The following is a 13,437-nucleotide window of genomic DNA, read 5'->3' as shown; positions in this document are numbered from 1 at the left end:
TGCATAGGGCTTCAAGTATCTATTTAAGTAAAGTAGTAAAAAATTAACGCCATTTCAGTTTTCTGTGATTTAAGATTGGACACGATGCTTTTGGTAGATTGATCAGGGAATCGGGATTGATTTGATGGATATGCTAAAGTTACGATTGATTGCAGGTCAGCGACATATTCCAGTTCCACACTCTCGGCGGGCCCCACACGGCTCATGCAGACGAACTGACCCCGATGTTCTCCGCGGCGCCCGAGCCGCGACTGACCCAAAGTTTGAGTGTACTAGTCATATATACGTGTTACTGGCTGGCGTTCAGCCAATGAGAGTCCGCCTTTTAAAATTAGTGTCGCAACGTTCTATTTTTTTCGAATTCGCCCGATCGTTTGACGATTAAAATGACACCAGTTCTTTTAAGCTTTCGAAGTGTTGTAAAGCCCTTATAGACTTTTTAGCGATTTAAGCGATTTTCGTGTAAGCGATATGTACAATTTAAATTTTCTAGCGTTTCATTTTTACAATGTGAACTAACTCGATTTCATCATTCCGCAAATTTAGAACTCACTTCGAAAACTTGGCTATGGCCATGCATTGACAACAGATGAGTTTACAAGTTCATCTCTTCCTTCTCACCTATCATCATCCTTCTCCTGTTCTTCTCCCAGTCACCTGGGGTCGGCGCAACATGTTTTCTCCTTCCATACTCCTCTATCATATACCGTTTCTTCGCTCACTCCCCTCTTACCCATATCGTCTTTCACGCAATCCATCCATTTCTTCTTAGGTCTACCTCTTCTTCTATGTCCTTCCATATTCATAGTTAACACTCTCTTACCAACCTCATTTTCATTTCGTCTCATCACATCTTCCTTCTCACTTAGTTTTAAGATATTATTAGTCAGCAGCGGCCTGACTGTGCCTCTGACATTGACGATATTCATGAGCCGTATGCATCGTGTGTCTGTAAGGAAAATAAAAATAAAACTTGTTTATGTCAACGCTACCCTGAGACAAGAGATTTTGTCTCATCGCAATTTATCTACACCCTACCACGCCAAAGTGTAACCAGTAGTTTAATGTCGGTATTTTAATCACATTACTTGTGTAAATAGGTAAGTTTTCACTATCCTACATTCAGTTATAAGTCAATTTGTATGACTACTTTACGGCCATCAGTAAATTGACTTTTTAGTGTGTATTTACATTAAATTACATACAATTTATTGCAGTATCAAATAAATAGACTTAAAATTACCTCGTTCCATATCATCTTTCTTAAAACAGATTAGGGATGTACATAATATTAATTAATTGAATTTTATAAACTTGATACTGGCAACATTGACGTCGTAAGAAGCTAATTACCATATTTAAAAAAAAGAATGTTCCGCTTTAAGTGACTGGATGAACCGCTGTCGTAGCGTATCACTTGATATATGTCCATGGGCTCGCGCCGTTGATTGGTTATAGGAGATTATAGGCAACACAACGTGAATGTCGTCGCTCAAGGACATCAGCAGTACGAGGGGCACGGCCAAGCCGCTGCTGCGTCATTTAATAACTCCCCCGCCTTATGGAGAGCATTACTGCTTAGCGGCAGTGACACGCAGGACTGTGGTACCGATCCTTGCAGACTTACGACCAGTTACCTACATAGAATGATACTTTTTACGGTTTCGATTTTATTTATCAGACGACATTATTTGGACAGTTCTGAGGGCGTTTATTTTTATCCATCAATCAACAACAGACACAAAATGAATTTATTATTAATATTTATATTAAAAATAATAAGCAATAAAAACGTGTTAGTGATAGCGTTTATAATAATATTACGTAATAATTATGTATGTAATTAATTATATGTATAATTTTTAAGAACTATTCTTTTACACGGCAATAATTTGTATGATTAGTGTGGCAGCATTTTCAATGTTTTTGGGTTGTGCAGAAAAACTGACAGATTGCGATGTTTTCGGTCAAATTAATAAGTACTCGCGTAGTTTGTTTAATATTTAATTAAGTCAAAGATAAACAAAAATTGTTTCTATTTAACTAAACAAATGTGTATTTAATAATGTTTTAGTGCAATATTAAGTTAAAATACACTAATTGAAAAGCAATAATTTTAATATTAATTCAAGAAGCGATATATTTTTATTGATCATTTTTAAAATAAGTATCATAATTTATTGCCAATTTTGTGAACTAAACTTTCGTGTTGTATATAAAGTATAAAATATTTATTTAGGATAATACTTAACTCAGAACGTGACATTGGAGATAACAGGTTAGACAATCGTGAATTTCGGTATTAGATTTGGTATAATCAACATTACTTTGGCATAAAACTAGACATTATAGAGATTGAAATCATAAGAAAAATACAAATTTTAAAAATGGTTTTATAGCAATAGCAAAGAGAACTAACAATTTCAACTTCTTTTTATCCTGTCCATACTAGTTAGGATATACTAGTTGGGATATCAGAGGGTAGTTATAAAACTTGTGTCGTCAGCGGTTGGACTTTTTGGCGGGAACGCGAGGAGTGAAGTGTAATTTATTTTCTTCAGGTTCAAATGTGTAATAACGGTGGTTTATTAACTGTTTAGTATCTGTGAAAGTGCATAAATGTGGGAAAATAAAACAAAACCGATCCCGAACCGAATTCCATAAAAAAAATCGTCCTCGGTCATTGACACGCCGCGTTCATTGTACAGATGACTTGGAGATGGCGAAAGTAATGGTCCAAGATACCATCACACACAAACAACCATATAGAGCACATAAAAACGTGTGAAAAACTATTTATGTACGAATCTGTAGAAGCGGTTTTTGAGTAAATTAGATAAATCTATGTATCTAATGTCAAAATATCTAAAAAAACCTATTTCTGTCACTATATCTGCCTATACTTATTTCGATCAATTTATCTTTTATGAAAAGTTATAATATGGAGTGAAATGAAATGAATATGATTAATTATAGATATTAATCAACTGAGATGAAATGAAATGAGATGAGATGAGATGATATGGGATGAAATATAATCTCAGTAAAATGGTGGTTATTCACTGAGATTTTTCAGTAGGCTTTTTGTAGGATCCCGAGAAGTTACGTCCAGCGGCTTTGTTTCATTTTCCCACATTTGTGCACTTCCACAGATATTTAACAGTTAATAAACCACCGCTAATACACATTTAAACCTGAAGAAACACTAAATAGACAAAATCAAACAAACCACACAACTTCGCTCCTCGCGTTCCCGCCAAAAAGTTCGTAGTTATTATACACAGATTATACAACACAAAAGTTTTGATTTATACACTTACGAAGGGTGGAGGTAAGGAGGACTGTCTCATGCAGGGGTCAAGTTGAGACAGTGTCCAGCTGTGAGCGGACGCCGCTCCAGAGTCCATCACCAGCTCGGCTTGACAAGTGGCGCGATCTTTATAGTCGTAGTTCGAGTGAAGGGTCCAGACTTCAACAGCTTAATATAATTTTCGACGCCATCTTTGATATAACGTCATTAGCTACGGTGACGCCGCGGTAACCGGTCGCTTTTCGGACACATTTTTATACACAGATAATGTGCTCCCTACGTCTACCCTCGAAATTTATATTTTTCGAAAAAGCCTCTATAATTTTGTTGGGTTAGCTTCTTTTGTTCTTTTTTGTAAAAAAATTAATAGGTAATTTTAATAGAAGACATTCCTTGATAATTAGACGAATGTAATAATTGAAATTTGTGTAAAAATTAAAAAAGAAACCCAATCGGACCGGCTGTAGTAATATTAATCGCTATTCAATAACAATAAAACGTGAACTCTGTAAAGTAGTTAATAAACATAAGTTTATTACAGAAGTATGTTTTATTTAAATACCTTATTTATTGATATTGATCCGGCTTAACCAATATTACTCCCGCTAGACCTGTGGGGTTGGGTGGGGCGGTCAGGTGTGGGCTGATTAAGATCGACCCAAAGGCATCGAGCCCAGCGCCAAATAGTTGTACTACGACAAACGAAAAAAACTGAGAATCTTGTTAAAAAAGTATGGATAGCAACAAAAAAAAAAACTTTTTTTTTTGAATTTTTTTACCTAGTTATGAAGATTATTAACATATTTGTTTTAATGAACCAGACACACCTATATCATTTTCTTGAAAAGTTGAATACTGGTCGAGGTAAATTAAACATGAATTTAGATTGTATAAAAAAAACCACCTATTTAAAGATCAAGTCTGCAACACTGTCGGACCCATTAATTTATGGATGGGCGACGATGATGATGATTACTCCAGCAGATGAGTAGAATCGGCAAGCTCACTGGTGGTAGGACCAATTGTGAGTCCGCACGGGGAGGTACCACCGCCCCGCCTATTTCTGCCGTGAAGCAGTAATGCGGTTCGGATTGAAGGGTGGGACAGCCGTTGTAACTACATTGAGACCTTAGAACTTATGTCTCAAGGTGGGTGGCGCATTTACGTTGTAGATGTCTATGGGCTCCAGTAACCACTTAACACCAGGTGGGCTGTGAGCTCGTCCACCCATCTAAGCAATAAAAAAAACTCGAAGATTTGGATTATAAAAAAATATTGACAAATTCCTACCTTTTTTTACTGACTTTACTTATTTTTTTTCGATTTGACAGTTATAACGTCACAATATGGCGCAGATCCGTGCACATTCTTATTTGAAACGCATTTTAAACAAGTATGTCAGTCCCACAGGGGTCAATAACACAGGGAATCCTAAATTCCCCGATGACCATGCGTTATTTATTCCCATCGGTTATTTCACTTGAGCTACTTTAACAAGCGCCATTTACCTTTGTAATTAAAGGTTAAATTAATTAAATTGATAGTTAGATAGCAGCTTGGCTCTGCCCCTGGCATTGCTGCAGTCCATGGGCAACATTAACCACTCACCATCAGGTGGGCCGTATGCTCGTCTGTCTACAGGGGCAATAAAAAAAACTTCACTTCAATGTCACATCACTACTGTTACTTACAACATCACATCACTGTAAAATCCCACACTTTATTATACACTAGCGGCCCGCTCCGGCTCCGCTCGGGTCTTTAACAATAATTTCATAAAAAATTATAATACACATCTATAATATAGCCATTATATTTGCGTCAGGTTTCTAAAGATAGAAAATTGTAAGGATAGTTTGAATATTATCTGATTATTTTAATGAACTTTTATTTTCATTTAAATAATATTTGTTCTTTATAATTTTTTTTTTTTTTATATTATTATTTTCCTAATTTTCGTGAGTGAGTTTATTGAGTCAGAGCTTCCCTGTAAATGATATTTGACGTTGTTTTATTTTTTAAATAAAAGAACACTTATTGTGGCATAACTGTAATAGTTAGACATATGCTGTCGCGACACTTTTTGTAAATAATAATGTGTTATATACAAAGTCATAGTACATTATTTTATTCCATCATCAATAGTTTTCGCAGGGCACGCGATGTAAAGAATATTTTAAGTATTTTTTTACATCTTGGGTTACATTATTCGAGTTTTAGTAAGGATCCCTAATTTTTTTTCAAAAATATTATATCCTATGTCACTCGGGAATAGTGTAGCTTCCAAACAGTGAAAGAATCTTTCAAATCGGTTCAGTAGTTTCGGAGCCTATTCAATACAAACAAACAAATCTTTCCTCTTTATAATATTAGTATAGAAAATACAGATTAATTAAGTATACGTTTATTCCTCTTTACAAAAAAAAAATGCAATTAAAAGAATAATTCACATTCCAACTTCATTACTTAGTATTCGTATAATTGGGAGTGGCAAATATACAATTTACTACAATTCAATTTTCCTTATGATATTTTCATTTTGTCTAATTTACTAGAGATATAACATCGCAGTAATGACATATTTAGTAACCACGACAACGGAACTACACAAGTTTTGGAAATTTCAAATTAAACCTCACATTAGTAGACATATATTATTTACATTTGTTTATTACTCTAAACTGGTGACCAACTTCATGGCTGTCCTTTGGTCAGAAGAGCCCTTAGACCTCAGAACGTGAGTCTCATCAATGACATCAAGACATGAGGTCAAAGACTGAATTATATTGCATAGCCTTTCAATGCTTTTTTTTTATTACCCTTGTAGGCAGACGAGCATACGGCCCACCTGATGGTGAGTGGTTACCGTCGTCCATGGACTTCAGTAATGCCAGGGGCGGAGCCAAGCCGCTGTCTACCGCTAACTTGCCGCTAACAAGCCGCTTGACTGCAGTAATCACTTCTCCTCAGAGAGTCATCATTCACCATTAACTCATTCAGTTAGTCGTAAACAACTTCATAGGTGACCTCGTTACCCATCTCATCAAACAGGACTGCTTCCCCCATATCGTACGCACTCTCACTCTTAACCACCACCTTCTCCTCATCACTTTCTTCTTTAACATTCACTAAATCACTGACACTTTTAACTGCACGTTCGATTTCAGCATTGCTTCTGCCTTTCTTATCCGAATCGCTTGAAGAATTATTCTTAACTCGCTGCATCGCCATCATCTTCCTGTACTTGCTTTTGTACGGAGCCGGCATCTTCAGGTGCACGGTGCTGACGTGTAGCTTCATTGAGTTGGACTGGCTGAAGGCCTTGCCACATTTCGGGCACTTGTACGGCTTTACTCCGGTGTGGACCTGAAATTCATCACACATTTTAGTTAATAGATGGTCTCACTTTTTTTTTATTGCTTAGATGGGTGGATGAGCTCACAGCCCACCTGGCTTTAAGTGGTTACTGGAGCTCATAGAGATCTACGACGTAAATGCGCCACCCACCTTGAGATATAAGTTGTAAGGTCTCGAGTATAGTTACTACAGCTGCCCCATCCTTCAAACCGAAATGCCTGCGACCCTACAAAATTTCCAACATTTGTGCTGTCATTTCTGTAAGCTCCGATAAACACTTAACACCAATTGATCTTTGAGCTGATTTATTAGCAGTACTGGAAAGTATTGGTGGGAGTATAAGTCACCAGTCACTGGGTCTCTCATAGATCTTATAGATTTCTCTCCAGTGACTGACACCTCTGTTCAGGCCGTAATCCAAACTGAACTAAACTACTTTCCCAGCCATCACTCAGTATGATCAGGCTCTCATGCCCCTCGTGATACCTCCATACTTGATCAGAAAAAGTGCCCAGTTCATGTACAGAGTCCGATGAGGATTCTCACTAGAGTTCTCAGCTTATTGCAACCTCTAATGAGAATCCACACTAAGTAATTCTCAGAAATACTAGATATCGTGAAGTTTTCCTGATGTATTTTACCCAAATAAACTACTCTAAGATAATCATCAAGCTCACAAGCCAGACTGAGGCTAATTTGGCTCACTCACTCATAATAATGCACTCTTAAAATATAATTAAACTCACACGGTCGTGTCTCAATAGAGCCGCTTTGTTACTAAACGCTTTGGGACACTGGAGACATTGATAGGGCTTCTCTCCGGTATGAGTTCTGACATGAACCTGAAAATATTTATTTATGGTTACGTGATTACTAAACTAAATTTTATTACTAAACTTATTTTCGTTTGAGATAACTAATAAATTACACATATTGCAACTATATATACAAGGGCGTTTTTTGAATAAATACTTTTTAAATTACTTAAACAGAATTACATACAATTTCAGAATGTCTTTATTGTATTTTAAAGTGCCTCACAAGGATAGTTTAAATATTAAACCAATTCTAACTGCCAATACCTTACTTTTATACCTTTAAGTATCTTATGTAAGACTTAATAATATACAGGTTACAAAATATCTCCTAAAAAATATATGTAATTCATTATTAAAGCCTAAATTTATTTCAACCCTAGTAAGCTGTCAGGGAAACAGATCATTTAACAGAAAAACCTACGTACACCTATTTTACCTAATAATTGTCTACTTTAATATTTTTTCTATTTTTCATTCATAAATGTTTGCTACCTCAATACAGGATGTCATTATACTCAAGTATCAAAAAATGTCAAGTTGGAAAAAAATATATTCAAATCTTCTAATCGATATCCTACAACTGCTTAGAGTAGAAAGGTAGGTACATTCTGTGTAGTATACTCACTGAAATAGGCTTTGCACATCAGTGAAAATAATATTTTTTATTTTTTTGTGGTATGTTACTACGTTGTGTTCTTAAATATTGTGAATGAACTCATTATAAGGCCCCATTTAACCTCATTTCGGCTTTACAAGTAGTTTTGTAACACCTTGTATATAATTCTTTTGTCGGTGTGTATGTTAATGAGCTCCTCCTAGATGGCTGGACTGATTTTAATAGTTTTTTTTGTCTGTGCTTATCTAGATCTGAGAATAGATTGGATTCACAATTCAGTCCACTACAACTTTTTTTTAATTATTTTCGTTTTTTTATTTTATGATATAATAACTATTCCACTCTACTATCAGAATACTAAATGTTATCAGTTACCTTTAAGAACAATGGCATTGTAAATGTTTTCTCGCACATGTGGCATTTGTATGGGCGTTCTCCTGTGTGCACTCTCTGGTGGTATCTCAGGGCTGCGTTCGACTGAAAATGGAAAAGATCTATGATGAAACCTGTCCAGTAAATTACATTCAACAGATCAATGTAGAATAATCTTGTTTTGAATCCGTACCAAAGAACTAAGATATTCACAAGACTTCTATGCTCGTTGTTACTTAAAAACGATTAAATGTGGATGTATCAATTAAGAACATACACTGTGTGTTATGGACATAAATGTGAACTGACATGTGTCATTGAGCTTGTAATTTGCTTAATCTATGCATATAAATAAAATTAGAGTGTTTGTTTGTAGTATTGAAACAACCGCTTTTTACTACATGCATATGAATATATATATACGGTACATACACCAAAACAACATTTTTTACAATTTTTGTCTGTCTGTCTGTTGGTTCCGGCTAATCTCTGGAACGCCTGGACCGATTTTGATGAGACTTTTTTTAGACTAGCTTCGCCCCGCGGCGTCACCCGCAGTTATTGTCGTACCGCGCGCAACATGGCGGGACTCGCCTATCAATAATAAAATTTGATGTTTCCGAAGCGAAGCGAGGGCGGGTCGCTAGTTAAATAATAAACCATAATATGTAATCACAAACACAAATCAAGTCTAACAGAGACTCAAACCTCGTATTGCTCATATACCAGATATATTAGTTACCATCAGAAACTAGTGAGCTTATCGACATGGATAAACTATGATGAGATATCTTATCAACCAACTTGAAAGGTTAGCATGGCTGTTATAAAACAATAGTTTCATAGTGATTGTATATTTAAAATCAGCTCCAAGCTTGGCTAAAATAAAAACCTGAATATATACTTCTTTCTAATACAGTAATTGTCTAAAATTTAACATTTCGATATAAAATTATTGATAGCTATGCGTATGTTGTCTGCACTAATTTATTTCCTTTTTGTTTACTGTATTTTTCTCAGCAAAACAGTGGAATTTACCATACCCATGGTAGGTAGTATATTTAGAGATTCAATTTTATAGATATTTTTAAATCGATTACACTAAATTCCTTCCAAATTTTCCTCAAAAAGGAAACTGGAACCCAATAACAAAACAACCTAAAAATGTCTTGATTAAAGTACTCAAACAATATGTTTATTAAATATTAAAGCAATATAATTAAAATCTGTGAATTGAATCGCAGACGACTTCAATGATGAGTGTAGGAGTTTCTTAAAAATCATAATGAATAAACTTACAAATAAATATTAGAACTTCAATGTCATACTGGGATGTCTATGTTCTCTGGAGTCCAACATGGTGCTCTGAGAGCTCATACGTCAGTAACAATAAAACTGGGAGTCCAGTCCCCGGTAAGCACACATTAAATAAATACATGGTGGTACAATAAATGGTGGTAAGACCTCTAGTGAGTTCGCGTGGGTAGGTACCACCACTCTACCTATTTCTGCCGTGAAGCAGTAATGCGGTCCGGTTGAAGGGCGAGGCAGCCGTTGTAACTATACTGAGACCTTAGAACTTATATCTCAAGGTGGGTGGCGCATTTACGTTGTAAATGTCTATGAGCTTCAGTAACCAGTTAACACCAGGTGGGCTGTGAGCTCGTCCACCCCTCTAAGCAATAAATAAAAAAGACTTACAGTATATTTCCTGCCGCACACTTCGCACACAATGTTCTTCGGCTGTTTGTATTTTCTGACTTTAGCTTCAGATTCGATGGGTTCAAACTTCAGGGAGCAAATGTGGGTCGTACAAGACTGAAACAGAGAATAACAAATTATTTGTAGTGTAAAAGGTAAGAAGCCTAGTGTATACCTAACAAGTAATGTACATATTTATTTGTGCTGTTCTTAAAATCACTGTTTCGCATACTAAAAACTGATCAAATTGATTTTTATTTAGAGTTTTTTTTTCTCTAGACAGTGTCTAGTAGACACCTATCAGTTTTACATATACTGTGACATTGGTACAATCAATGCCTAAGGCGATGAAGCCAAATAAAAAAAAAAATTAATATATATCATATCCCAAAGGCAAATAGCGCTGCACTGCCTCCTTCATGTACATAACTCGAAGCACTTCTTGTAGATTGATTTAGACTTATAGACATTGATTTGATGATGACTTAAATAACTTACAGCATAAACTTCACCGCAAAATTCACAGACAACTTTCTGAACAACATTCCCTTGTATCTGAACCTCCACTTCGTTAGGATCCGTGTAGCCAAGGAATACATCATCGGTCTCCGTACCCTCCTGGTCCAGGTCCAGATCTATGTGCGCCTCCTCGTAGTGCCTCACACATTCCTCTTCCAGAGAGAAGGTTTTGTCGCACTGAAATCATGACAATTGGAACTTAAGCATGTACATCTTGATAAAGACAATTTAGAATATCTTTATGGGAGCTAGCTTCAGAAGAGATTAAATGCATTCTAAATTTGTTTATGGCTTTGGAGGGTGATGTTGATATTAATGGTTAACAGAGCCTGTAGACATCTACAAAGTAAATGATTCCACCTACCTTGAGACATGAGTTTCAAGTTCTCAGTTTTTATAGTACAACTGCTGCCCCGCCCTTCAAGCCAAAACGCATTACTGCTTCACAGCAAAAATAAACAGGGCGGTGATATGTACTTGTGCAGACTCACAATACGTCCTACCACCAGTAATACTAATGTCTTATTCTTTTAATACAAACATAAGATTGTTTTGAGGTAGAAATAAGAGGAATGGATCCAAATAAATTAATTGCTTTTAGGTCAAGCATTTAATGACTGGGTTTCACCCAGCCTATGTATGTTTGTAGAAGAATGATATTTGAGGTTTGAATATCTATTATTGTGGCTCTTTAGAGCGGTGGGGCAGATTATCATAGCTTATCATATCACCAACATCTGCTTATACTCATAAATTTTATATATTAGTTTAGTTAAAAGATATCTAATTATTGTAACAGTACTGGACTTCACTTAACTTTATAAACATGATGTCTATTTATAAATTTAAATACTAGAACAATTCCTACATAACATGCAAGTTGCCTTGCAGTTTGTTGTGGTTGTCTTTTGATAAAGCTGAAGCTCATTTAGGTAATTACATTTTCCAAGGAAATTTTCAAACACTGCCATTAACACTGAGTAATTTTATACTAATATTTTCGTGATTTGTTTCTATAATTGTGTGTTTATAATTATGTAAATATGTAACAAGACATGTTAGTTGAAATTCCAATAGTAAAATGTGTAATAAACAAGTTAAACTCCGTAATAAAGAAAATGAAACTCTACTTTTATACATTATATTCTCAAATAATTTGACTTTTATATTTGGCAAAGGGTCCAAAACGAATGCCGCCCCTTAAACTACATTTTTCTCTGTTAAATACTTACAACGCCACATTTAAATTCCTTTTTCTCTTTTTTATGAGGATGTTCTTTCTCCAAATGTAATCTAAGATCATCTTCGGTTGGAAATGTCTCGCCGCATTCACAGATTATATAGTGAATACTAACAAATGAGCAATAAAACATACTATCGTCCTCACTCATTTTGTTATTAAGAGCTACAAGCACAGATTAAAATAACGTATTTGTAGAAAGACACAGCGTATCAAACTTTTAGATTTTCTACGACGCCATTTTGGTTTGTTCTGTGCGTAGTGCATAGACTAATTATAAATGAAAATGATCCAAATTCGTGGCGGATGTCATAGCTTGAATACTAAAGTTTGACAGTTACCTACGACAACGGATGTTCGTAGTGATGCACGCGCACAAAAATACAAAGTCTTAGTCGATTTCACATTAGGATTTTTTTTCTAAAATGTCCTTGTTAGAATGAACTTACAAATATCTAATTAAATAAAACTGATCGTGCAAATATATTCCTGATATTTACTCAATAGAGACTAAGCCACAGACACATCCTACTAAGTTTCTCGTCGGATCTTCTTAGTGGGTCGCGTTTCCGATCCGGTGGTAGATTCTGCGAAGCATTGCTCTTGCTAGAGTTCGTGTTAGCAACGTCGTCAGATTTGAGCCCTGCGAGCTCACCAGAATTACCTACAGCAAAATGTACTAAGCTACGATAAGCTTCCTTTGCTGATAGTGGTGACTACAACATTCATACTACGTAGAATCACAACGTTCATTGAAAGTGTATTTACTCGCAGGGTGTCGTCCAGTACTTTATCTCTGGCTAACTCTCTCATGCGGCGCAAAAGGTGAGAAGGTTTTTGATCTCTTAGTTCCATCTCTCCTATGAGTCTTTCAATTTGTCGACTTTTGGACTTTTCAAATGTTGATAATAATTTCGTTTTTAGCGCCAGAAATTTTCCTGTGTCCGGTGGCTTACCTAGAAAATCTGTTAGTTGAATAATGACTTCTTTTGGTAATTTCGATACGACAATGTCGAATTTAACTTCATCCCCAAGTTTCTGTGGGGCGAGTATAGACTCGATCCTAATGTACCATGCTCTTGGTTGCTCTGTCCAAAATTCTGGTAGACGTGTCGATAGAGAGATCGCCATAATGTCCGCTGAAGTCTGCGACAATGCTAGTTGAGTTGCCGGAACTCCTGGTGTCGTCATTATTAATCACAATTTTCGTTTCATATAAATCACGTAGGGGTCACGACTTTTGGGTCACTACTGTAGATGTTGTTACCAATTGTGACTTCAGTAATAAAGAACTAATACACAGTACTGAAAACACCGTTTATTCCGTAAGATGGTACATGTGTTTACATAAAGACCGGCGCCAGGCAACTGGTGCAGTGTAATGCAATAACTGCATGCGCAAGCGCTTACGTGTCCCTACATGTACCATAGTTATTTCGTCTAATTAAAGTCTCAAATTAATCATCTTCATTTCATTTCACTCCATATTATAATTTTTCATAAC

General features: G+C 35.8%; 2 protein-coding genes across 5 annotated transcripts in view; one reads left to right on the top strand and one right to left on the bottom strand.

The window, feature by feature from the left end:
* Nucleotides 1–3,850, top strand: part of LOC101736386 (lachesin) — a 61,479-nt gene extending 57,629 nt beyond the window's left edge. For 3 of the 4 annotated variants that reach the window (XM_004922235.5, XM_012693483.4, XM_021349102.3), the window contains exon 11: nucleotides 156–3,850. In XM_004922235.5, the coding sequence (XP_004922292.2) occupies nucleotides 156–314 (159 nt within the window). In that variant the 3' untranslated portion in view covers nucleotides 315–3,850. The remainder of the gene's footprint in view (nucleotides 1–155) is intronic. The other variant, XR_009974179.1, reaches the window with a different exon arrangement.
* Nucleotides 3,851–5,344: 1,494 nt separating this feature from the next.
* LOC101740573 (zinc finger protein 892) lies at nucleotides 5,345–12,260 on the bottom strand. The gene is made up of 6 exons (XM_004922104.5): nucleotides 11,926–12,260; nucleotides 10,673–10,870; nucleotides 10,175–10,291; nucleotides 8,477–8,578; nucleotides 7,414–7,509; nucleotides 5,345–6,676 (listed from the first exon to the last, which is right to left on the bottom strand). The coding sequence occupies exons 1-6, from the start codon at nucleotides 12,082–12,084 to the stop codon at nucleotides 6,311–6,313; spliced, it is 1,038 nt and encodes a 345-aa protein (XP_004922161.1). The 5' UTR covers nucleotides 12,085–12,260; the 3' UTR covers nucleotides 5,345–6,310.
* Nucleotides 12,261–13,437: the final 1,177 nt, after the last annotated feature.

The sequence above is a fragment of the Bombyx mori genome, chromosome 11 (assembly GCF_030269925.1).
Source record: "Bombyx mori chromosome 11, ASM3026992v2".
NCBI lineage: Eukaryota > Metazoa > Arthropoda > Insecta > Lepidoptera > Bombycidae > Bombyx > Bombyx mori.
Note: the sequence above shows the minus strand (reverse complement) of the source record. Positions and strands in the feature narration are given on the sequence as shown.

Bases quoted from the DNA above. Each gene is read 5' to 3' on its own strand.
- LOC101740573 (XM_004922104.5), bottom strand. From the start codon at position 12,084: ATGAGTGAGGACGATAGTATGTTTTATTGCTCATTTGTTAGTATTCAC. The intron at 8,579-10,174 runs GTAAGTCTTTTT...TTCCATTTTCAG, and splicing joins TGTGCGGCAGGAAATATACT to TCGAACGCAGCCCTGAGATA. The intron at 7,510-8,476 runs GTAACTGATAAC...AAATATTTTCAG, and splicing joins CAATGCCATTGTTCTTAAAG to GTTCATGTCAGAACTCATAC.